This window comes from Andrographis paniculata, unplaced genomic scaffold (assembly GCF_009805555.1).
Source record: "Andrographis paniculata isolate CXL003 unplaced genomic scaffold, ASM980555v1 Contig95END, whole genome shotgun sequence".
Lineage (NCBI taxonomy): Eukaryota > Viridiplantae > Streptophyta > Magnoliopsida > Lamiales > Acanthaceae > Andrographis > Andrographis paniculata.
The window spans coordinates 2,576,800-2,602,415 of NW_026137634.1; the positions used below are offsets into that span (position 1 = coordinate 2,576,800).

Below are 25,616 nucleotides of genomic sequence, written 5' to 3' on the forward strand. Positions count from 1 at the left end.
AACATCAAATTAAATAGTATTAAAAACAACAAAATATTTCATTAAAATAATACTTTTTCTGTCAAGATAGAAATATGTATACCATGGAGAGTATTATAATTTTTTATTACACTTTAATTTTATAATTTTCAATCATTTATCAGAAAAGCCAAAACAATTTTAAAAAAAAAAAAAACACAAACAAATTCCCAAGCTCTACACGATTTTGGTTTCAGTGCTGCACATTGAGCTGAGCATGAGAGAGAAGCAAATGGCTGCCCTATCAAAATACTGCCAAGCCAACGCACCCGAATTTTCCCTCCCATTTCAGCATTAGGCGGGAATCTCGAACGACATCGTTTCAGCCCTTCTCTTAAAGCGACGTCGTTGCTGTTGTATGGCCCACGTCACCTGCACACTGCAGCAAAATGCCTAAATTACCCTCTATGTATTTTCTTAATTCCGTTACCCATCCCTAGAATTTCCTCTCAAATTACTACTTTGCCCATCCAACTGGAGCAATTTCCCTTTCTGGGAGGGGTTTTTCCGTCCATTAACCACACAGTCGCTGCCCTTTCGGTGGCAATATCCGTAATTCTCAGCCAAACCAGGGTCCTTTTCGTAACCTCTGTCCATATAAAGGCGGGTTTCGGTGCCCTTTTAATTCGTTCTTCGCTCTCACAATCCTTTGCTCGAATTTCTCTCATTTCTGATTCTTCGAAGAAAATTTTCTCCCTTTTTTCTCTTCGAAGAATTCAAGATTGTTTTGCTTTCTTCGTTCCTCTGTAAATTTCGATTTTGGTGTTTTCTCGTGGTTTTTTCTTCAGTGGTTCAATCTTCGCAGAACAGCGCCGCTCGAGAAATATCTTTGTTTATTGTTTTTGCCTCGGGGGATATAAATGCGCGAAACCCTAATACATCTTTCGTGTCGCGCCGACTTGAGAGGCAGGTGGTTTCTCAAACCGACTTATAATTTCAATTTCAAACTGGACTTAAACAGTCACTTAATCAATTTAACGTGTTTTTGGATGGGTTTTTGCTTTGCGAAGGGAGCTTGTTTGATTTGTTCGGCTTTGTGGAACCCTAGTTCCCCAAGGGAAATGTGATTTGGGGGAATATAGGTTTCTGGGTTCGGCTGGGGATTGGGCGAATGAAACGCTAGTTCTCGCGAGATTTTGTGATTGAACTTAGTCTTGATACGTTGATGAAGTTTAATAACTTGCTTCTGATTAACAAAAAATGCTGTATGGGATTTTGAACGTGGTTTGGTGGATTTGGAGATCATGGGGCATTTTCGGGATTTACTCGATTCTATGTAAACTTCCTCTTATTGATTTGGGTTAAGAATGTAGGTTTATTATCTGGAGTTGCATGTTGTGAAAATTAGGGTTTTGGGCCCTGGAATGATTGGTGTACTCTGAGTTTGATAGAATTCTCAACGGGCTTGTAGGTGAGACTAAATGTTATTTAGCAAGATTTTGTACAGGAATCAGGGCATAATTTGTTCCATGGCTAGGAGAAGAAATTAGTGGTTTTTTTTTTTTATGCTGCTTAACTGCTTATTTGGAATGCCTACTGCAATAAGCATTTAGGCCTCAGGAGACTTATTTGGCAGTAGTTTGAAACTTTAGCTTGTTTGATAGAAAGAAATAATGACATTAGTAGCTTATTGAAAGATGTTATGATTGTTATTGACAAATGATCTTTTTGAACTGAACATTTCCATATTTAAGCTGATGTGTTGGACTGTTGGGTTTCATTCATAAAAGGATTGCTGAAGTTTTCTTTTAGACTGTGTTTGCCAATTTTTGACATTGAATTTTCATTGCAGATAACCTGGTTTATTTGCTTGGCTGGGCTTTTCTGAGAATTTAATTGACCACATTTCGAAAAGTAAGTGCTCTTAAATTCCTGTATTACAAAGGCCCGGGGTTTTTTCTTGTTAAACCTCTTAAATGCTTGATCATCGTGATAAAAGCACAAGACAAATGTTTTGAAAATAAATAATATGTCCCGAGGAATCTGCCACGTGTCTTTTAGCTGATGATGCACATGTTATTTACTTTTTTCGGAACTTGTTTTCATGCGAAAATTAGAAATATGCTGTAAAGACTGCTGCATCTAGATTCTAGAATCTTACTAGGCATTGGCTCGCGCTACCGTGTCCAACTTTTTCTGTTGCTTTGCTCTTGTGTTCTTTTCTAAATCTAGTTATTTAGTAACATTTTCTTATTGAAAGTATTTAATAGAAAAAGGTGAAAACATCCCTAAATAACTTCATGCATCTGCGCATGGGTCATGGTTGACACAATCGCAAGAGTGATCAACACTTTGTGACTTCTTAGTTCTTTATATTTTCTTATTTCTCTTAAATTGTCTTTTACCTTTCTCTTACCTCAGCTTATGGGTTGTGATGCTAGTGTTGCAGTATCATTTTTATTCTCAAAAGACTCTTTTTGTGTTGGCAAGAAGAAACTTGATTCTGAAGTTTTAACCTGCTAATTTTTCTGTGATCAGCTGACGTTTCTAAAACATCAATTTATTAAATTGTCTCTACCTATAATGCCATTGCTCCTAAAATGAATTTGCTATTTAAGATTACCTTTTGATTTAGCATTCTCTCTTGAAACTCGAATGTTCCAAGGGTATTTGTATTTGTTGTAGCATCTGATTTGATTTCGCCTCTGTGGATATACTAGCATTATAAATACATTTATGTTATGTTTAATTTTGCGCAATGCGTTGGAAACATGTGCCATCTGCTATATATCTGGCATACTATCAGTGTTGTGTCATTTGAAACTAACTGATATTAGCTGCTTAGGTAAGAAGAAAGTCTTTAACTGTGTTATTTATATATATTTTTTTCAATTTATATTGGGTGTGTCTGAGACTACATAATATGATTATATATGTATTTGATATCAGAAATCTAAGGCCAGAGTGCATGGTTATAGTCTCTTTGCAGCACCACATAACTCCTTTGCAATATAATACAGTTTTGTCTCTTCTGTTTTAAATCAACTTCGTATAAGCATCTAATAACTAGTTCATGACTATAAGAAGTACGGGTGAGCATACCTGTTTATAGCATCATTAGTTGAGTTGTTAATGTTTGAAACATGTTGCATCTGTATATTGTTGTATAACTTTAGTTTTTATCTTTTCATGATGATGTATTCAACTCTACTTTGGATAAGTTATTGAGTATGAAAATCTTGACAGATCGACTTTGACAGTTACTATGCCAGAAAAGCCAAATACGAATGGGGCATCAGCAAATGCTAATGCTTCAAGTGGAAATGCATATGCCATTGATGTTAATACTTTTAGCAAGCGGTTGGAGGCTTTGTACGCACACTGGCGCAAACACAAAGATGAGTTTTGGGGTTCTGCTGATGTCCTTGCTGTGGCAACACCTCCACCTTCAGAGGATTTGCGCTACCTGAAGTCTTCTGCTTTGAATATCTGGTTGCTTGGCTATGAATTTCCAGAGACAATTATGGTTTTTGGAGACAAGCATATTCATTTTCTCTGCAGCCCAAAGAAGGCTGAGTTGCTCAAGGTTGTCATAAAGCCTGCTAAATCTACAGTAAATGCTGATGTTGTCATGCATGTGAAAGCGAAAGGTGAGAGTGGAAGCTCCCAAATGGATTCTTTGTTGGCATCTATCCGTTCCTTATCAAATCATACTCCAGCAGTTGGGCACATAGCTAGGGAAGATCCTGAAGGTAAACTGCTGCAGATATGGTCTAATAAGTTGAAGGAATCTGGTCTCAAACTGAGTGACATATCAGTTGGTTTGTCTGAGCTTTTCGCAGTTAAGGACATGAATGAGATTAAGTGCATAAAGAAAGCAGCATATTTGACTGCTTGCACAATGAAGAATTTTGTGGTTCCTAAAGTTGAAAAGGTGATTGATGAGGAGAAGAAAGTCTCACATGCTGCACTGATGGATGACACAGAAAAGGCTATACTCGAACCTTTGAAGATTGGTGTTAGCCTGAAGGCTGAGAATGTAGATATCTGTTATCCTCCCATCTTTCAGAGTGGTGGGAATTTTGATCTGAGGCCTAGTGCTTCAAGCAATGACGACTTTCTGTACTATGATTCAAACAGTATCATTGTTTGTGCCATTGGCTCGCGCTACAACAGTTATTGCTCCAATGTGGCAAGAACATACCTTATAGATTCACATTCAGTCCAGAGCAAGGCCTATGAAGTTCTTCTTAGCGCTCAGGAGGCAGCTATTAATGCAATAAAGCCTGGGAACAAGGTTAGTGCTGTTTATGTTGCTGCACTTGCTGTTGTAGAGAGGGATGCTCCTGAACTAGTCGCCAATCTGACAAAATCTGCTGGGACTGGCATTGGTCTGGAGTTCCGTGAATCAAGATTAAACCTTAATGCAAAGAATGAAAAAGTAATCAAAGTAGGAATGGTGTTTAATGTTTCACTTGGGTTCCAGAACCTTCAAGCAAAGACAAAGAACCCAAAGAGTCAGAAATTTTCACTGTTACTGGCTGATACAGTTATTGTGACAGAAACTGGCCGAACTAATGCGACAGCAGCTTGTTCGAAGGCTCTTAAAGATGTGGCCTATTCATTCAACGAAGGTGATGAGGAGGAAGTGCCACCGAAGTCTAAGCCAGAGGTGGTGAAGGAGTCTGTGTACACTAAAGCAACTCTTAGATCAGACAATGGCGAACTTTCAAAAGAAGAACTCCGCAGGCAGCACCAGGCAGAACTTGCCCGACAGAAGAATGAAGAAACTGCACGACGTCTTGCTGGTGTTGGAACTGGTAGTGGAGACGGCCGGGCTGCTGTTAAGGCAGCTAATGAGCTCGTTGCATATAAGAATGTTAATGATCTACCTGCTCCTAAGGACATGATGATTCAAGTTGACCAGAAGAACGAAGCCATTCTCCTCCCTATATATGGCTGCATGGTTCCGTTCCATGTTTCCACTGTTAAGACTGTTTCGAGTCAGCAGGATACAAATAGGAATTGTTATGTGCGGATCATCTTTAATGTGCCCGGCACACCTTTCACTCCTCATGATGCCAATTCATTGAAGAACCATGGGGCTATTTACTTGAAGGAGGTTTCGTTCCGATCCAAGGACCCAAGACACATTAGCGAAGTGGTGCAGCTTATTAAAACGCTTAGGCGTAATGTCATGGCTAGGGAGTCTGAAAGAGCTGAGAGGGCTACTCTGGTTACCCAGGAGAAACTCGTGCTTGCAGGAAACAAATTTAAGCCCATACGGCTGCACGATTTGTGGATACGGCCTACTTTTGGAGGGCGCGCAAGAAAACTGTCTGGTACACTAGAAGCGCACGCCAATGGGTTCCGGTATTCAACCTCGAGGGCAGATGAGAAGGTAGACATCATGTTTGGTAATGTAAAACATGCTTTTTTCCAGCCGGCTGAGAAAGAGATGATTACACTTGTCCACTTTCATCTGCACAATCACATCATGGTCGGAAACAAGAAAACCAAGGATGTCCAATTCTATGTCGAGGTGATGGAGATGGTCCAAGCAATCGGGGGCGGAAAGAGATCTGCATATGATCCTGATGAGATCGAGGAGGAGCAGAGGGAGAGGGATCGGAAAAACAAAATAAACATGGAATTCCAGCAGTTTGTGAATAGGGTGAACGATCTCTGGGGCCATTCTCAGTTCAAAGGCCTTGACCTGGAGTTCGACCAGCCGTTGAGAGAGCTTGGCTTCCATGGGGTACCGTACAAAGCCTCGTCGTTTATAATTCCGACTTCCAGCTGTTTGGTCGAGCTGGTGGAGACTCCATTCCTTGTGATTACCCTCAGCGAGATTGAGATTGTGAATTTGGAAAGGGTTGGTCTTGGGCAGAAGAACTTCGACATGGCCATTGTCTTCAAGGACTTCAAGCGCGACGTAATGCGAATCGATTCCATCCCGTCTTCGTCGCTCGATGGCATCAAGGAATGGCTCGACACGACGGACATCAAATATTACGAAAGCAGGCTGAATCTCAACTGGCGTCCTATACTGAAAACCATCACCGATGACCCACAGAAGTTCGTAGATGATGGTGGCTGGGAGTTTCTGAACCTGGAAGCCACGGACTCGGATTCTGATAACTCGGAAGAGTCGGACCAAGGTTACGAGCCCACAGATGTGGAGCCGGAGTCAGACTCGGAAGATGAGGACTCGGACAGCGAGTCTCTGGTGGACTCGGAAGACGACGAGGATGAAGAAGATTCGGAAGTGGAGTCGGAAGAGGAGAAAGGTAAAACATGGGAAGAGCTGGAGCGAGAAGCTAGTAATGCTGACAGGGAGAAAGGGGATGAGTCGGACAGCGAAGACGAGAGGCGGCGGCGGAAAGTGAAGGCGATGGGGAAATCGAGAGCCGGGCCTAGCGGCGGCGCAGCCACCAAGCGGCCCAAGTTCAGGTAGACGTAGATGCCTGCCCTGCCTAGTTGTTTTGTTCCTATTTGTTAAAACTAGACTAAGATTACATACTTAGTAGTAAGTTTTAAATGAGGACAACAGGTTACATGAATGGAATGGATGACTCAAGACTGACTAGTGACTAGCAAGCCCTATCTCTTTCTTTCTTTTGTGATTTTAGATTTGTAAATTAGTGGGACCAGTTTTATTGTGATGAAGAAGGATAGAAACTCTTCTAGTTTTGGTGACTATGTCTCTGTCTCTGTCTCTGTCTATGTCTATGATGATAACATTTGTTTGTTTGTTTGTTTATTGTTTTGTGGGTATGTGGATGTGGTGATGAGATAGATTAGCCATTTATAATTATGAATAATTATGACTATGAGTATGTATGTGTGATTTGAAAATGATGTTAGAATTGAATTTTGCCAACCCCGCCTTCTTCATCTATTTTACATTTTTTTAAGAAAAGAATAAATTGTATTTTAAACATCATTTCTATATGGACAAAACTAGTATTTGTTTGGACCTGTTAATAAAAATATATATATGTTTGTTTGTATATCTTTTGTAATAATATTTTTTTCAAAATTATAATTATTTGACATAATATTTTAAAATAAAATAAATATTATACAATATAGTAAAAATAAAAATTGGAAAAATCACACAATTTGTCAACCATCTTATGATCTTATCCTTTAAGAGATGGCTTGTTGGTTTATTCTGCAAGTGATGATTGAGTAGTCTCTCCGACCAAAAAGAAAAACTAATTAGTAGTCCTGTTTCAACATTGGGCCCATTCAAATATGGTAAGTTGATGGGCCTTATTAAATTTAATGACCCAAATATTTATGGGCTGACATTTAATGGGTGAACGTTGACGTGGGTTTCAGCTGTGTCTTAAAGTCAAGCCGAGTGTATCCAATTGGTTAGGCACTTTTGGATCGAAATAGTGAGTGATGTGTAATATATATATACATATATATATATTTACCCAACTACTATTAAAATAATATTAATTCTATTAATAATAATGTGGCTATCGTTCTCACAAGGTATGCTTGGTTGTATTTTAGTCAAATTTATAATAATTTAATTATTTTAAAAATATATATTATTACAATACTTTTTATCTTTTATTTAAAATGCGCATCTACAACTTATGATAAAATAAATTTTAAAAAGAAAAATATGACATAATAATACTTATTTTATCTCCCCTAAAATCTCTGTAAATACAAAAATTTAAATAAAATATAATTTTAAAAAAATTATTATATAATAAAAATAATTAAATAATTTAATTAAAATTAAAAATATATATTATGAGATGGACTATAATTTTAAAAAAAATATATTTACTAATAATAATAATAATAATAATTCAAAAAACATCAACGTACAAACAAACACACCCACAACTTTCTGACATTATTGTTATGATGACTAGGTTGTATTCAAATATGTTTCGGAAGCCTCTTTTTTCTTTTTTTTGTTTTTTTGGTACGTACTGGATAAATTTTTGTCCGAATCTAATACCCTGCCAATCAGACCCGACGAAAAAGTCATACTAGGCGAATGTCACAAATCCAACCCCTAAACCACCGGGTCATCCTTACGAGACTTTTCCAAAGCATTTTAATTTTATATTTTATTGATTGAAAAATAGTTTTACAGAATAAATATTAAATAACGTAAAGCGATACAGAATTTTGAAAAAAAAAAAAAAAAACCTGTATATAATATTTTAAATTATGAATATAATAATTTTATAATAAAAAAATTATAATGAATAATATCAAAATAAATTGGTTCTATAATTTTAAAGTCCAATAAAGTTTTATTGTTTACTATTATTAAAGTCCAATAAAGTTGGACACTTCTGTAATGAGATAACATTGAAAAGCTATAAATCCTAACATGGCTCATGGTCAAGTTGTCCAAGCGGTCCAGACCCACTGACATGAATTTAATAAACGGTTCCGTGCCGGATTAATACGGTTTAAGCGTGAACCGGCCGGCCACTCGATACCTTGACTTTATGGTCCCATTTTGTATATATTATTGCATAATAATAATAATAATAAATAGTTTTAATATGCGTGCATTTAAAAATTCAAATTTAAAATTTGATTTCCGTCTATTGAAGAAATCAAATATTTTTATTACGAGTGTTTCATTTTTTCAACAATAATTATTAATTTTTGTAGAAATTTTAAAACAATTCAACCACTATTTAATTATTTAATACTCCCTCCGTCCACAAACTAATATTTTATTTTTTTATTTTTTTATTTGGGACGTTCAGCTACTATGGTTCTATTTTTTTTTTTAAAATATAGGCAAATTTGTCAATTCATAACAAAAAGACAATCACCTAAAAATCGTACAAATATATTTTATGACAATAGAAATTTGATGAAGAAAGTATCAGTTTATCTATTACCACACTAAACAAATCCCAACATATTAATTAAGTGTTTGTTAATTATTTTATATCAGTTTATTCAATATAGTATATTATTTATAAAAATATTACATTTGATAGGCAGTTTGTATAAAATATCAAATCATCTTTCTATAGTTACTTTATTTAGGGCTTGATTTTTCATGATTTCAAACTGAAATTAAGAGGGTTTGTTTTGTGTTTTGATTTGATTAGAAAAAATAAAATAAAAACTATGTAATATATAAGGAATTACGTAGATAATAAAAAAAATAAAATAAAATAATGAGTATATAATACATTAACTTTTTTTTTTTGAGATGTGTGTTGATTTCTTTTTACAAAAGAAACAAATATGTAACATTAGTTATTTTGCATAATTTTTAATATAAATATATTATTCTCTCTATAAATATCATATTGAATATTATTTAAATAAAAAATTCAAATTCAAATTTTATTTGAAATCAGTACAAATTACAAACGAACAAACTTAACCTAACAAACATTATTTAATAAAAATAATATACTCCCTCCGTTATGCAAATGTGTGTTCATTTGATAGTTTTAATAAAAGTAAGTAATAATTGTTAATTATTTTATAATAAAAAATAGTACAAAAGTGAAATAATTTTTTACTTAAAGAAGAAAATGAGAATATTTTTCGATAACAATAAAAAAGAAAAGTAAACATACATTTGAATGACAGATGAAGTATATCCTATAAAAAATAACACACTCAAAAAATACAAAACTGTTAGTGACAAAACTGGCTCTTTTTAAGTCTATTGTTGTCGTTTTCTTGATGATGTCCTTACCGAAAAAAAAAATAATAATAATAAATAAATAAATAAACTTGTTTGTTATGGTAAATTGTATATTACGTATTAAATAAATAAGTAGTTGGTTGATTGATTAAAACAATTATCACTAATATTAATATTAATTATTGCATTCATGTCTATCTCAAAGCGCTATTGGTCCACGCAAAAGACACGATTTTTAGATAGAAATGTGTAATGTGTAATAAAGAAGCAACCACTTGTTACGTCTACGTCTCTCTTTGATTAAAGAGGCCTGCAATGTTATTTTATTATTTAAATTTTATTTTTACTATATAATTAATGGGTTTAATATTTTTTAACACATATTTTTTTATAAATATTATAAAAAATATAATATATATAAAAATAATATATATTAGTATAGTATACTTTATTCACTCACAAATAGTCAGTAAATAAGTCAAAAATATTATCTTTCTTATATTACTATTTAACATTAAAAAAAAATTTTTTTATAGATAACACGAAATTAAATATATTACTATTTTCGTTTCAATTCAAGATATTTTTTTTGTTATTTTTGTTTGTCTCATTTCAAAGTATTTTTTTTATTTTAAAAAATATAACAATACACTAATATCAAAATATCTTTAACTTTTATTTAATTATAAATATATCATTACATATACAATTAATTTATACATAAAATCTTACACATTTCTATATTAACCAATAAAATGTTTAAAATTTACTACAAAACCACAGGCCCCAATTGAATTGAAATAAATCTGAGTTTTTAAGTTTATGAAAATCAAATTAAAATTAATATTCAATTTTAAAAAAAATAAATAAATTCCAAAAAACACACGGATAACATTATTACAATATAAATAAATTCAACTATAAACGCAACTTATAAATAAACAGTAATAAGTAGCTACCATCATTAAGTAGTAATAAGTGTCATTAGTCATTAATAGTGAAGCATCAAATACAGTAATATTGACGTATCTGGATGGCTGGTGGGCCCAAATGGGCCCATCAATAATTAATCTATGGACTATTAGGCCCAACAAGTGGTCCATACAGAATGTGCGCCAGTGCCACGTCAGCTCAGAATATTAAAAAGAAACAAAAGCGGGTTGATTTATATAAAACTATTATTATTTATTTATTTATTTTCCGCAGGTTCATTTACTTCCACATGCCTCTGATTTTTTGGCCGACAAGGCCATGTTTGTTTGCGGAATTTCAAAAAGTCGTAATTTGTGTCGCTTTCACTAATAAATTATAGGATTTGTGCGGTGGGGAGGATAATTAGGATAATTTAAATAACGCTTACTATTTTTTTCATTATATATATATAGTTTTTTTTTAATTTTTTTTTTTTTTTGTCTCCGCTTATGAAATTCATTTTGATATTTTTAATGGATCGGTGATCGTAAAATTATAAATTTAAATATCTGATTCTTTCAAATTTCACCTGCTAAACAAACCCAAATCAAAATAAGTTCTAAATAATATGATTATTGGGTGTACTTTTTTTAAAAAAAAAATAAATAAAATGCTATAATATTGTTGAAAAGACAAAATTAATGAAAAAAGTAATATTAAAGAAAGGTACTTTAAGTGAACAATATTTGAACATATTGTACAAGAAATTCTTAATTTATCATTGTTGCTCGAAATATATGACTATTTCACTTAAAGTTTACCAACAATTAAATTCTCATTAAGATTTTGATCAAATCATTTCATAAGTATTTCTTAATTAATTTCATCAACATTTTATTTAAATCCATTGCCAACTCTTTTCATAAATATACCAATCAAGTTCCTTAATGAAGTCCCCTGGTTAAGTTCCTCTTGCTTTTTACCTCTTACATTAGAATATCTTTCATTTTTGTAATTTACATCAACTTTATAATAAATTTTCGATTTCAAACAATCTAAAGTAATCGAAACTAGTTAAAACACACTCTACATTATTTGATTAGCTATGGTTCAAATGTAATTTTTTTTTTTTTTTTTTTTTTTTGTGTGTGTATATTTTATTATTATTATCTTATAAATGCTGATGTGTCATTGTAATATTTGTCAATGTAATGTCTTTTATTATTATTATTATTTTATGAATGCAGAGGTTGGCTGAAAATAGAAGGGTTGGGGTCCAACCCAACCCCATTTTCTCCCCCATTTTTGGGATAACTACAGTGTTACCCCAAAAATGGAGTAATACTCCAAAAATGGAGTAACACTGTAGGTCAATTCCATTTTTGGAGTAGAATATTTTGTGTATTTTTTATAATTTTTTGATATTTTGTATAATTTTATTTTTTGAAAATTGATATAAAATTTTATTTTTTAAAAAATAATATATAATTTTAAAAGTAATATAATTTTATTTTTTGAAAAGTGATATATAATTTTATTTTTTGAAAAGTGATATATAATTTTATTTTTGTAAAAAATAATATATAATTTATTTTTTAAAAAAAGTGATATACAATTTTAAAAATAGAATATGAATTATATATTTTTATTTATAATGTAAAAATAAATTAAAGTTAGAGTATAATTTATAAATATGAAAAGTTATATAAAATAATATAAAAGAAGAATATATAGATAATATATTTTTTTTAGAGTAAAAATCGAAGTTTATGGTTTGAATAAAATGACTGTAGAACAACTGCATTTACTGCTAAAAAATAAATAATGAGTTGGAGAAGACCTAATCCATCGAGTACACACAACAGTAACCGGAATAATTTTACTTAAAATTGAAATAAATAAAATAAGTAAAAATAAGTGGTGGTTCCATTTTTAAAGGTTTTGGCACAGTTGAACTAAATACAATGAGGCTCAATTTATACATGAGTTTTAGAAGTTTTGAATTTATTTTAAAATAATAATAATAATAATAATAATTAAGTATTTAATAATATTTTAAATATTTTGATATAGTTATGTTTTTGAATAAATTACTGCCGATGAATTATTAATTATGTGTGTATAAAAAGAACCCAAGTAAATAGGGTCTAAATATGTTAAATTACACAGTAATTTTTTGTATATTAAATTATAATATAAATTCGATATATATATATATATTACTCCATCCGTCCCACATAATTTGTTCCTATTTTCATCCGTCCCACATAATTTGTCATTTTTTTTGAAAAATTAATTATACACTTTAATAATATTTTAAAATTTAAAATTTAAATTTTTTTAATCTTAATCTTAATCTATAATTACTTATTAATTATACTTTATCTAAATTCTCGTGTCTACGGTAATATACCCATATTACAAGGGACGGAGGGAGTAAATTACTAACCTTATCTAGATTTGATGATATTTCCAATAAAAATTTATTATCGGCATGTCATAAATGTGAATTCGCATTTGGGCTATAACCACAACAAACTTTCCGCTTTATTTGAATTTTGATGCCTAAATATAGTCATAAAAATTTACCATTTCCAATAATTAATAAGAAAAAAATATAGCCGTATATATACGTACAAAACAAAAACAAAAACAATAAATAAGAAAAGAAGAATCCATTGGGTGCAGTTTCCGAGCAATTAATCGTGTCCACTCAATTTGAAAAAGTAAGCTACTGTACTGAATGGAACAGTACAGAATCATTCTTTAGACTCTGTCAATACCGTATATCTACATTTTCTTACCACATCCGTATCTTTTGATTCTAGAAAATATTTCTAAATTTCAACTCTTATCTAGAACTTAGATTCTAGAATTAAGGTACCGACTTCCCCTGTTAGAGATGTGGTTTTTAAGAAATTGAACATAATTAAATTTTAAAATTAAATAATATGATATAAATAATTCATTTACTTTTTATATGCATATTTTAAAATATTATTTTTTTCGCTTCGAATTCAAAATATAATTTTTAGTAAATTAATGAATAATATTTCCTTCGTCTCAAAATCATAGTCTGGTTTGTGTTTGACACGAAATTTAAGAAATACTGATATTATATTCGTAGTGGGTAAAAAATAAGGATAAAAGACTTTTTTGCCTTGTGAGTGTATTAATATAAAAAATAGTAACAATTATGTAATAATAACGAAAAAATAATGGTAGTTTTATAGTAATGTGGTTATTTATGAAAATGAAACTATTATTTTGGAACGGACAAAAATGGTAAACAAGACTATTGTATTGAAAATATTTTATAATATATGATTTTTATTTTTTTGTTGTTTGTATTTTATGTATATATAATGATATATTTATAATTTATGTAAAATTAAAATATTTTAATATTAATATATATTACTTTTACATAAATAAAAAGTTAATACTTTTTACTATAACATACTATAATAGTAAAAGGATACTTCAGTTATAAAGAAATAATAGTATTCTATATTTATATGTATAATAAGGGAGTTATTATATAATTTCACTTATAATAGGAATGTATATATTGTAAATCATTTTGATCGTATTGTTGTAATAATATGTACAATATAAGATTTTTTTTTTAAAAGAAAAATATTTGTGGAGACTACAATTATTAAAGAACAAAAAAAAATGATTTCAAACCGATCAAAATAACAAAATTAATAAATTAATTTCAAATAAAAAATTTATTAAATAGAAAATAAATATTTAATTTAAAAAAAAATTATTCCATTAATCATCTAAACTTTAAAAAAAAATGCCTGCAAGATTATTGACCTTAAAAGTGACATTTTGTTTTTATTGAAACCATCATTTAATTTGATAAAAACGAGCAAGATCAATTAGAATTTTGTTGAAGAAATAAACTTTAATTAAGATAATCGATGGGATATACAAGACTCAGTTTACCATTTTTTAATATTTATTATACAATTTATATGTATATATAATATATTTATTTTACTTACATAAAATTTATTATAAAAAATGTAAAAGTACTCAAAACTTTACTGCAACTTTGTAATTTAAATAAAGTATAAATGTAATACTTTTCCGACGCTTGAAAATCTATTTATTTATTTATTTTGGTAAGTCTCATAACATAATAAAATATATATTTCATTTTTCAGAATGTGTATTTTCTACTAACATTAAAAATACCTTATAATTTAAAATATATTACACAAATGTCGTTACTTTTATATCACACAATACTAATAATGTTATTTAATCGTTTATACATTATTCATATGACAACTCAATATGATACTAATATTTCTAAAATTTCATGCAAAAAACAAACATATACATAGACAAGGGACGAAAAGAGTATTCTTTAAGATTTGTTTGTTTTGTAAAATAATTTTAAAAATATTTTATTTATGTGAAATAAAAAAAAAAATATATAAATAATATAAAATTAATGAGTTTTAATATATTAATATTTTTTCTTTTAAAAAAAATATGTTTATTTGTTAACGGACCATAAATCTTATTTTACTTAATTGGGAAATACTTATTTCTTTTAATATCTATTATTGATATTTCAATTTTTCTTACAAACTCACAGTCGATGTATATTTTTAATGTACTTTTACTAAACAAAGTAAAAAAATGTCAAACTTAATGGTAAAACATTTTGCAATACAATTTAAGTGAGTGAAATTAAATTTACTGCAAAAATTTAAATGAGATTAATTATATTACATCAATGGCACTATATTATATAAGATTCCCGGTAATCCAATTATGTGATCGACATGAATTTTTAAAAAAAATAATTACTATTATTTTTTATTTTTTTATAATACAAAGTAAAAATAATAGTGTATTTTTTACTTTAAATAATAAGAATATATTTAATGACAAAAATGATTATAAATTTAAATGTTAGTATATTTTGCTAGTATTTAAGATGTGCTTATTTTGTGAAATAATAATTATTTTTTTTATAAAAAATACAGAAATCTATTTAAAAATAATAAATATGTATAATATATTAATTTTTTTAAAAAAACATATGAGAAAAATATATACTACTTCTGTCCACAGTTCATTTATCCATTTGTATTTGGTGTCATTATTTTTAATATTAAAAGTATCTTTATATTTGTATAATTTTTTGTATAAATATCATTACATTAGTATTAAAAAAAACTAATAGAAGTATTTTTTTCATTTTTCTTTGATGTATACTATATTTTGATATAATAATTAATATTTAAATATTAATATATAAAAATTAAATGGATAGATTGACAGTGAACATGGGAATATAAAACGGACACCCATAATTCATTACTTGTTAAATTAGTAATAACATAAAAAAAAACCTAACTATAATTGGCATATATAGAAAAGTGAGCCATAACACCTTTATAAAATTGCACAATGAGATGCCGTTTATACATATGATTGGTTAGTTGAGTTTTTATTTTCTATTACTAATATTTTAACCTAAACTATTCTAGAGAGAATCCCATCTAGAAGCCACGTGGCGCGGCCCCATTGGATCTCCATTTACGGCGCACCACACTCGATCTTTCATCATAACGGCCGAAATTAATTTGCAGGCGACGACCTCCGACCACATACATACATACAACAATAAAGTAATAATCAATCATGTTCGTTCTTGTTATGTAGTAGTAATAATTATTCCAATTTTTAATCTCAACCAATCATTGACTCGAGAAGCCCCTCCTTCGCCCCCCTCTTTATCTTCCTTCATCCGCCATTTCTATAAAACCAGTGGGCTGCACCCCGCCATTGCAGCTACCCACAGAGCTTCAAATTCACCAGTCATATCAGATCCTTATTCTTCTTCTACATATATTCGCCAATTTTCAGACAGAAGGAGCAGAAACAAACAATCATAGATTTTTACAAATATATTCTTCCGGCGGATTTATAACTGGAATTAACTAATAGAGTTTAGGGCTTTGGATCGGATTTCTCCCCTTGTCGAAAATGACAATGCAAATCAAGAAGCTTATGACCTTGCCGTCGCGTACGGGAAGACATCTGCAGAGATATAATCAAGGGTTTCGTCTAGTTGTAGGGTATGTGTTGATTTAGGTTTCTTTGTCCTAACCTGAATTTTTGAGCTTTAATTAATTTGCCTGTCCTATTGTGCAGATGTGTTCCTTACAGAATTAGGAAAGGCAGCAGATCCTCCTTACTCCATGGAATCTCTATCGAAGATCTTGAGGTTCTCCTCATCACTTCTCAGAAAAGCACAAGAAAGATGCTTCCTAAGGTATACATACATACACATATACATAATACATAATACATAATACATAATACATATACATATACATATATATGTATATGTCTTGTAATGCAGCAATAAACAACAAGAGTATTTTTTATTGGCCTAACGTTGTTGTCAAATTGTGGTTCTGAATTCACCAGGGAGGTTGGGAGCTTGACGAAAACATCGAATTAGCAGCGTCGAGGGAGACGCTGGAGGAAGCCGGCGTAGTCGGAATTCTTGGGGTGAGTAGCAGCACCACCCAACCATACCTATATGCCTAATGATTGTGTCAAATGTATGATGTCCTAATCCTGCTTTTCATTACTCTGTCTTGCAGGAAAAATTAGGCCAATGGATTTTCAAGAGCAAGAGCCAGGAGAAGTACCACGAGGGATCGATGTTCCCTTTATTGGTGACCGAGGAATTAGACGTATGGCCGGAGAAAGGCCTCCGCAAGCGAATTTGGGTACGCCTTCGAGCAATTTGTTTGTAACATGTACCATGATTGTTAGCCTTGTAATGAATTGAATTCTAAGATATGTTATGGAATTTATATACAGATGCCGGTAAATGAAGCGGTTGAAGCCTGCGCCGACTTGTGGATGAAGGATGCATTGCATGCATTTGTTAGCCAGTTCAAGGCGCGGACGAGAGTCGAGGGAGAGCGTCTAACGAAGTCGTGTAGATTAGCTGATTACTCATTGGACCTCAAACTGAGGATGAAGAGCTGATCTCTTACTATGCTTAATTGACATTGATGAATTAGCTGTACATGAGTTAACAGACTTGTAGATGCAGTTTCGACTTCGATTGGATCGGCATTTCTTGATTCGTTGTATAGTTGCAAAATTAAGAAGGCCTTTGATATCTTCTGGAAGCTGTAATTTTAGGAGATTAAAGGGATCTGTTCTGTGTTAACCATCTGAGGAAAAAAAAAAGAAAAATTGATCTTGCAGAATTCTTTGATTTGCTTGCCATTGTTGAATTTGGATTTAATTTGGGAGCTGTTTTTGCTGTTCAATTTTGGTGATTCAGTGTGTACAGCCATGACCTTGTCCAAATTGTCCTGCTGACATTTGCTCTGCTTTCATGGAAATTTCTGCTTTGAAACTGTTACATGAATAGGAAGGTATTATCGTAATTTCGGGCTGTGGCTTTAGTATAAAACCCTTGTTCTGTGACGACGACTGCATCCGCATTCGTCGAGTCATCTGGAAGGCGAGGTAGGGAGAGGAGCGAAAATGGGGAGGGGAATTAGTCGCGGGTGGTGGTTGAGAAGGCGCCGGAGAGCGTTTATGGCGAGGAGTTCATCTAGCTCTGCGCTGCGAAAGCTAGGGCTCGGTGAATTTGCCTGATACGGTGTGTAATTTGTCACCATTGCTGCAGGTTTTCTTCCGACTGCGTTTATTCGTATCTTCATGAGAATTGAGAGTGTTTTGCATTTCCGAAATTGTTTTTGATATGAAACTCTGTGTTGAAACATTCAATTGGTGGATGTCGTAGTTTCAAATTCACCTAACTGCAATGTTCCTCACTGTGATCGTAAAAAAAGATGCAGAAATTTCGTGCGAACCTGTGCTTGGAAATTTGAAATGCACCTCTGATGAGTTTTCTGATACTTATGCTCAGATAAACAGAGTGTTTTGCATTTCGAAATTGATTTTCGTATGAAACTCTGTGTTGAAACATTCAATTGGTGGATGTCGTAGTTTCAAATTAACCTAACTGCAATGTTCCTCACTGTGATCGTAAAAAAATTGGAGAGAATTTGTGCGAACCTGTGTTTGAAAATTTGAAATGCACCTCTGATGAGTTTTCTGAAACTTATGCTCAGATAAACTTCTCCTACAGTCAAATGTATTCTTCCCTAATCTGATTCTAGAATGAGTATGGTGATTTTGTTAGAAATGTCAATCAGCCACACTTCCCCTGTCTTGTTTGGGTTTGGCGTGAAGGTCAGGTATGGTGAATTCATTCAATTTAGACTTGATGTGTTCATTGAAACTTACACAGACAAACATCTCATGCAGGTACGAATGCATCTCTTCCACAAATTGCTACCAAAGAAGCTGTATCTGATCAAAGTCAATGATCAGCCATACTTTCCTTGTATTCCATGGAGGTCAGGTACGTTGAATTAATTTCATGCCATCAACATCCTATACAAGAAAATATGTATAGGGAAACATATACATATAGTTATACATCTCGTGCGTAGAAGAAACATACTATCGCAAGGCCATTTATCTGGTTCATGTCTTGTTTGATCTTAAGAAGTTTCTACCAGGGTGATGATCTTTGAGATTCTTGAATCTATTGATGGAAAACTTGAATATAATATATAAACTGATAAAGAGTTTCTTGATGCGTGTTAAGACTTCTATGCATAGTTAGCTTCAAATAGTTGGGATTTCATGGATTATTTCAATTTTCAAAAGCAATTAAATTCTTATCTAGATGCTTGGGGTGATATATATATATATATATATATTCACTCATTTGTTCGAGTTTCTTTTGCTGGTATAGTCCATTTCTGGTATTCACGTCTCTTCGAAAATCTTAGGAGAAATATTGATTCAATTCCATAGAGATTTTGGTTAGTTGAAATAATCTCTTGTTGAAGTATGAACCAAATTCCTCCAACCATCATAGCTATTGTAGAGCCACAATTGTTGATTTCAATCCAATTCTGGGATTCATCTCCCCACTTTTCCCCCAGTTGGTATGCCTAGCTCGCCACGCCTTATGAATGGCCTTTGGATATGGGGCTGAGCATGTTTTGCATCGAAATCTCTCCTAATTTAAAATTTCAAACAATGTCAAGAAATGGTATATGGTCTGCTTATCATAATTGAACTTCATTTGCTCTTGTGGAAGAATAATCTATTGTTGTTGATGGTGATCCCACAACAATAAAATTTTGCAATATGCCAATATGGGGTAACACAATTCTTTTAACATTATCATATGAGTTGCTGTTTAATATGTCCCACATTGAAAAAAATGTGAGAACTCTCTTAGTTTATAAAGGCTACTCCACCTAATACTAATTGACTTTAGGTTGGAGGCTCGGATCCTTTTTTAATATGGTATCAGAGCTATGATGCCCGTATTAAGTAGTGATTCTGTTTGAATTTTCGAGAATATCATTTCGAGTGGGGTCCACCGAGGGAATCCCTTTGACTTTATAAGGGTGAAGTGCCACTTCACCTAAGAATTTCTTTGACTTATAAGGATGAAAGACCATTCAAGCTAACATTAATTGGTTTTAAGTTGGAAACTCGAAACCCTTCTTAACCATTGCTATAGGGAAACAAGGTAAATATGAGACCCTATGCCAAAAACTAACATTTATGTTTAGGTCCAAAATTTCTTTACCTCTAATCCATCTGCCTTTGAAGAGTTTTTGTTGTCTAGTATTAATTCAAACAAAATTGCAGTTTTCAGTTGTGAATTCTGATTTCTTATTTTTATTTGGAATCCTAATTGGGCTGAATTACACAATATTTGGGGTATATTGTCATTGTAAGTCCATCTGGATTCTACATCAGGTCTTTCTATTTTATATTTCTGTCATCAATTTCTGTTGGTAACATTTTCCAATTTCCAGCAAAGCTATGATCAGTACTTGTCACTAGGAACACCATATTGCATAATTAGTTTAAATGCACGCTTGTTATTATACACGCTGGAATATGGTGGTGGATTTCTTTAATATTAGGATTTGGGTTGAATGAAAATAACAAATTTTCTTTCTTTTTAAATTGTAAAATCAGAACCAGACTTAAAAAAATAAAAGAAAAAACCCCTTTTAATATCCCTGCTGTCGGTGCATTTTATTTTATTTCATTTTCTTTTAATTTTTGGTCCTAATTTGTTATGTTAGACAATGCCATAACAAGCATGCCGTTGTGTGAAATAAAGCCTGTGTTTTTTTAGTCACAATTAATTCAGAGAAGTTAGCAATAATTATGGTTCATAGCTGTCTTTTCTCCCACACTGTTTGTAGCCGACAGTGAATAAAGAAGTAAATAAAGCTGCTAATCCAACTATAGCCTTTTTATTTTATTTTTAATCTGTATCACTGATATATATGTGCCTTTGATGATTGTTATCCCTCCTGTGCAAATGTTGCCCTTTTTCTTGGTGAATTTAGCAATCTCCTAGTGAAAATGATGGTTGAAAATTACAAAATCCATTTCGAAATTGTTCTAGTTTTTAATAGTTGGATAATATATGGGTTGGAACTGCTGCAATTATTAAAATTCTACCCTTATGATTATGAGCTGAATTATTTAGGTTCCAATAAGGCACCAGCTGGGCTTCATATGAATATACTCGCTTTGGTGTCATAAAAAAAACTAAAAATGTTAGTAGCTGCTATTATTGTTTATTCATTAAACTAAACAATAATAGTTGCAACAAGCAATGTAGTAGTGATTTTATTCTTTATAGCAATTGGGTTGGAGTTTGGTGATTTCTTGGACCAAAACACCAGATTAATCCTAACCATCCACCATGGTTGTTGTTTTGGGATTCCACACTGGATATATATTAACTGACAAATTCCACATTTTAATTTTCAAGGATCTTTTGATTCAACCAAGAAGTTCCAAAAATAAAGATTTATAAAAAATAAAAGAAAGGCTGAAACCGGGATAATATATAAAGCCAAAAATTATTAAAAAAAAAAAAATACACAACTGTTTCTCACTTTTCTGCAGGTACCTTTTTACCTGTAGTTGACCAGGGCAGAGGGCAGTGCAGTTTGAGGTAATGGCTGGCTTGATGCACTCAGCAGGTATTTATTTAGGGTTTTCTGATTTTATGAACTTTTCTTGATTTTATTTGGAATGAAATTTGGATGAACGAAATCAGCATCAGCACTTGTCTGTTTTTGTTTTACAGCCATACTATTTTTGTTTTGTTTTGTCTCATTTTTACTTAATTTATTTTGAATTAAACATTTTTTGAGGTGATTTAGTTTAGAAGTGAGAAAATGTTACAAATGATTATATAATTGTGTAAAATCAAGACAACAAAAGTATCGTTAGCAAGGCCCCATTAGGTCCACTCTATGGTTTCCTAGGTGTGTCGATTCCTGGGAGGTTTCTGGACCTCAGCACCCCGACCCACTTAAGCATTCGTTTCTTTACCTGGATCACAGATCCTGGACCCCCTATTCTTTTTCTCTCTCTCACTCACTCACTCACTCACTCTCTCTCTCACACAGACACACATTCTACTGTCACTGGTTTCATCTCCTCCAACTCCCATTTCCAATTCATCATTCTCAATCTCAACCAACAATGCTGCTCCTCCTCCTCCTCTCTCTCCTAGCCCTCCTCTCTCACTCCTCCTCAGATCTGTCCGGCGACAGGGCCGCCTTACTGGCCCTCCGCTCCGCCGTGGGCGGCCGGACACTCTTCTGGAACACCAACCTCTCCACTCCCTGTAATTGGGCCGGCGTCCTCTGCGAGGCCAACCGCGTGACGGTCCTCCGTCTACCGGCGGCCTCGCTCTCCGGCACCATTCCGACCAACACCCTCTCCAACCTCACCTCCCTCCGCACCCTCAGCCTCCGCCTCAACCACCTCTCCGGCCCTCTTCCCGACGACATCTCCGCCCTCTCCCAACTCCGGAATCTCTACCTCCAGGGGAACCAGTTCTCCGGTCCCACGCCGGAGTTTATTTTCTCACTCCATTCCCTCGTTAGACTGAATCTTGCCTCCAACAGTTTCTCCGGCGAAATCCCGCCGGGATTCAACAACCTGACTCGGCTGCGGACTCTCTATTTGGAGAGTAATCAGTTTACTGGAACCTTGCCCAGTATCGACCTCCCGAATTTGGATCAGTTCAATGTGTCATTTAACAACCTTAATGGATCGGTGCCGAAAGGGCTTCAGGGTAAGCCCAGGGAAGCGTTTTTAGGGACTTTCCTCTGTGGGAAGCCTCTGGACAGTGTTTGTGCCGACAATGCCGGCGAATCTCCGGCAATTCCGAATGGGAGCGTTGATTTGGGGAAGGGAGGGAGACGGAAGCTCTCCGGCGGTGCAATTGCCGGAATTGTGATCGGATCTGTGGTGGGGCTGCTTCTAATTTGTTTAATTTTGTTTGTTCTGTGCCGGAAGAGGAGCAGGAGCAAAGCCCGGTCTGTGGATGTGGTGGCGATCAAGAGCCAGGTGTCGGAATCCGGCGAGAAGCCGATAGCCGGTGACGCGGAGAACGGAAACGGAGGAGTGAGCAATGGCTTTTCAGTTGCGGCTGCCGCAGCAGCTGCATTGTCTGCAAATGGGAATTCGACTTCGAGTTCGAAGGTTGAAAATGGAGCAAATTCAGCTGCTGCTTCGAAGAAATTGGTGTTCTTTGGCAATGCTTCGAGGGTGTTTGATTTGGAGGATCTGTTGAGAGCCTCGGCGGAGGTTTTAGGGAAGGGGACATTCGGGACGGCGTACAAGGCAGTGTTGGAAGTTGGGACTGTGGCGGCGGTTAAGAGGTTGAAGGATGTTACGATTTCGGACAAGGAGTTTAAGGAGAAGATTGAAGTTGTTGGAGCTATGGACCATGAGAATTTGGTGCCTCTTTTGGCGTATTACTACAGCCGGGAGGAGAAGCTTCTTGTCTACGATTACATGCCGATGGGCAGCCTGTCGGCGCTTCTCCACGGTGAGCGAGTTCTTACATTGTTTGTGCTTAAATTGCTTCAGTTTTCAAGCTCAATCCTATAATGTCTGCTTGAATATAATGATAATTGATTCCTGTTGTTTAGACGCCTAGAAATAATCATGTCTAGATGTCGGTTCATATGCTACATTTGTATTATATTAACATGATGCGTCGTTAGTTGCTATATCGGATGCTGACTGGCATTCAGTGCTGTTGAATTATAATATTTCATTTTGATTTTGCTTAATTAGTAGCTATCTTATTACATCATGGTGGTCTATAGAAATGTGTCTTGATCTAGGTTGTTGGTGTTTTTTGTATCTAAGTCATGTTGGTTGGTCTCTGGTCGCAATCGTTGCTAGCTGTGGATTCACTCAACGCAACTATGTCTTTCGACCCAATTAGGTATAGAGAAAGTTGCCGCGACGCGATGATTGCATAGTGAATAAAAAGCGAAAAAAAAAAAAAGAAAGACAAGAAGACATGGTCCCTCAGTTTTCTTATTTTGTTTCTACATGCTCGGTCTTTTTGTTCGTAATCTTTTGTCTTCGTCGATTTCTTTTCTTGATTTGAATGTTAGCGATAGATGAAGCTTATCTGCATTTTGGTGCTTTCGAAATGATTGCGAAATAAGAGATTAAGTATCTATTTGTTCGTAATTCTCGTCTTCTGTTGGGCAGGAAACAAAGGAGCTCGCGGGACGCCGTTGAATTGGGAAGTCAGGTCCGGCATTGCCCTCGGAGCTGCCCGCGGGATCGAGTACCTTCATTTCCAGGGCCAAAACATTTCTCACGGCAACATTAAATCGTCAAACATCCTCCTAACGAAATCCTACGAAGCTCGAGTCTCGGATTTCGGATTGAACCACTTAGTCGCCCCCTCATCCTCCCCTACCCGAGTTGCCGGCTACCGAGCACCCGAAGTGACCGACCCTCGCAGAGTTTCCCAAAAGGCGGATGTCTACAGCTTTGGTGTATTAATCCTGGAGCTTCTCACGGGGAAAGCGCCTGCGCACGCCCTTTTGAACGAAGAGGGAGTCGACCTGCCGAGATGGGTACAGTCGGTCGTACGGGAGGAGTGGACGTCGGAAGTGTTCGATCTCGAACTCCTCCGGTATCAAAATGTCGAGGACGAAATGGTCCAGCTCCTCCAGCTTGGAATCGACTGCACGGCGCAGTATCCCGATCAGCGGCCGTCGATCTCCGAAGTGGCGAATCGGATCGAAGAGCTTCGGCGTTCGAGTTTGCGCGAAAACTACCAAGAACAGCCAGATCAGGTGAGCGAAACGGAGCGGGACTGAGGCGAAAAAAGAAAGATTGAATCCTGAAGAAGAGGAGAGAAGAAAACAGGTTTGCATTAGTTTTTGTTGAATTGAGCAAATATATTTGTTGTTGTTTGTTTGTTTGTTTGTTTGTTTGTTTGTTGCATTGCATGATTATTTGGCAATTTCTGTTCTTCTTCTCTTGAATTAGTTTGTTGTTATGTGTTGATGAAATATGAATATGAATGAAGGGGTTGGGTTGGGTTGGGTTGGGTTGGTGTAATTATGATTAACCTCACTCACTCATATCATATGCTCCTGTCTTGTCATGTTGTTGTTTTTATTGCATTCTTAAATGGAACTAACTTTGTGTTGATGATGCATGTGAAGTGGGGTATAAGTTGTTGTCTGGAATTGAAATTGAAGGGGTGGACAGAATAGAATAGAATAGAATATAGATAGATTGTTGTTAATACTCCATCTCCATGATAAAGAAGCTAACAGGAAGGAATGAATATGAATATGATTAGATATGATGTGTAGAGTGGGGGGATTTTTGAGTGTGTTTGAATTTGAAGATAGAGATTAGAAAGAGAGAAAGTGAATGCGAATGAGACACCTGCACTGCAAATGCAATTCAGATAAAAGTGTGTGTGATATTTGAGACAGTGGAGTGGGGCATTCATTGTGTTGTGCGTATTGTATAGTAGTAATAGTTTTAGGAAACGGGCAATAAATGGTGGGTGTATGTGAAATCAGACAGCTTCATTTCAGTGGTCCTTCCTAATGGGGTATGGATGGGGTAGGGTAGGGTAGGGTATGGTGTATGTTTACAATTTTAACTA

The 25,616-nt window shown here is 33.9% G+C and overlaps 3 protein-coding genes across 6 annotated transcripts; all 3 read left to right on the forward strand.

Annotated features, from left to right (window-relative positions):
- Positions 1-639: 639 nt before the first annotated feature.
- LOC127243296 (FACT complex subunit SPT16-like) lies at positions 640-6,715 on the forward strand. 4 transcript variants are annotated; one of them, XM_051263246.1, is made up of 3 exons: positions 640-928; positions 1,811-1,872; positions 3,205-6,715. In XM_051263246.1, exon 3 carries the CDS (start codon positions 3,224-3,226, stop codon positions 6,413-6,415), a length of 3,192 nt encoding a protein of 1,063 aa, XP_051119203.1. In that variant the 5' UTR covers positions 640-928; positions 1,811-1,872; positions 3,205-3,223; the 3' UTR covers positions 6,416-6,715. The 4 variants fall into 4 exon arrangements, with proteins under 4 accessions (XP_051119203.1, XP_051119204.1, XP_051119205.1 ...); XM_051263247.1 differs by having other exon boundaries at positions 3,219-6,715; XM_051263248.1 differs by having other exon boundaries at positions 640-924.
- A 9,582-nt stretch (positions 6,716-16,297) lies between these two features.
- LOC127243344 (nudix hydrolase 18, mitochondrial-like) lies at positions 16,298-17,810 on the forward strand. The gene is made up of 5 exons (XM_051263314.1): positions 16,298-16,647; positions 16,724-16,844; positions 17,003-17,086; positions 17,182-17,310; positions 17,405-17,810. The coding sequence occupies exons 1-5, from the start codon at positions 16,556-16,558 to the stop codon at positions 17,573-17,575; spliced, it is 597 nt and encodes a 198-aa protein (XP_051119271.1). The 5' UTR covers positions 16,298-16,555; the 3' UTR covers positions 17,576-17,810.
- A 275-nt stretch (positions 17,811-18,085) lies between these two features.
- On the forward strand, positions 18,086-24,978 carry LOC127243592 (probable inactive receptor kinase At1g48480). Its single transcript, XM_051263682.1, has 8 exons — positions 18,086-18,185; positions 18,231-18,277; positions 18,348-18,482; positions 18,727-18,804; positions 18,875-18,971; positions 21,595-21,617; positions 21,899-23,510; positions 24,191-24,978. The coding sequence occupies exons 1-8, from the start codon at positions 18,086-18,088 to the stop codon at positions 24,808-24,810; spliced, it is 2,712 nt and encodes a 903-aa protein (XP_051119639.1). The 3' UTR covers positions 24,811-24,978.
- The last annotated feature ends 638 nt before the right edge of the window (positions 24,979-25,616 follow it).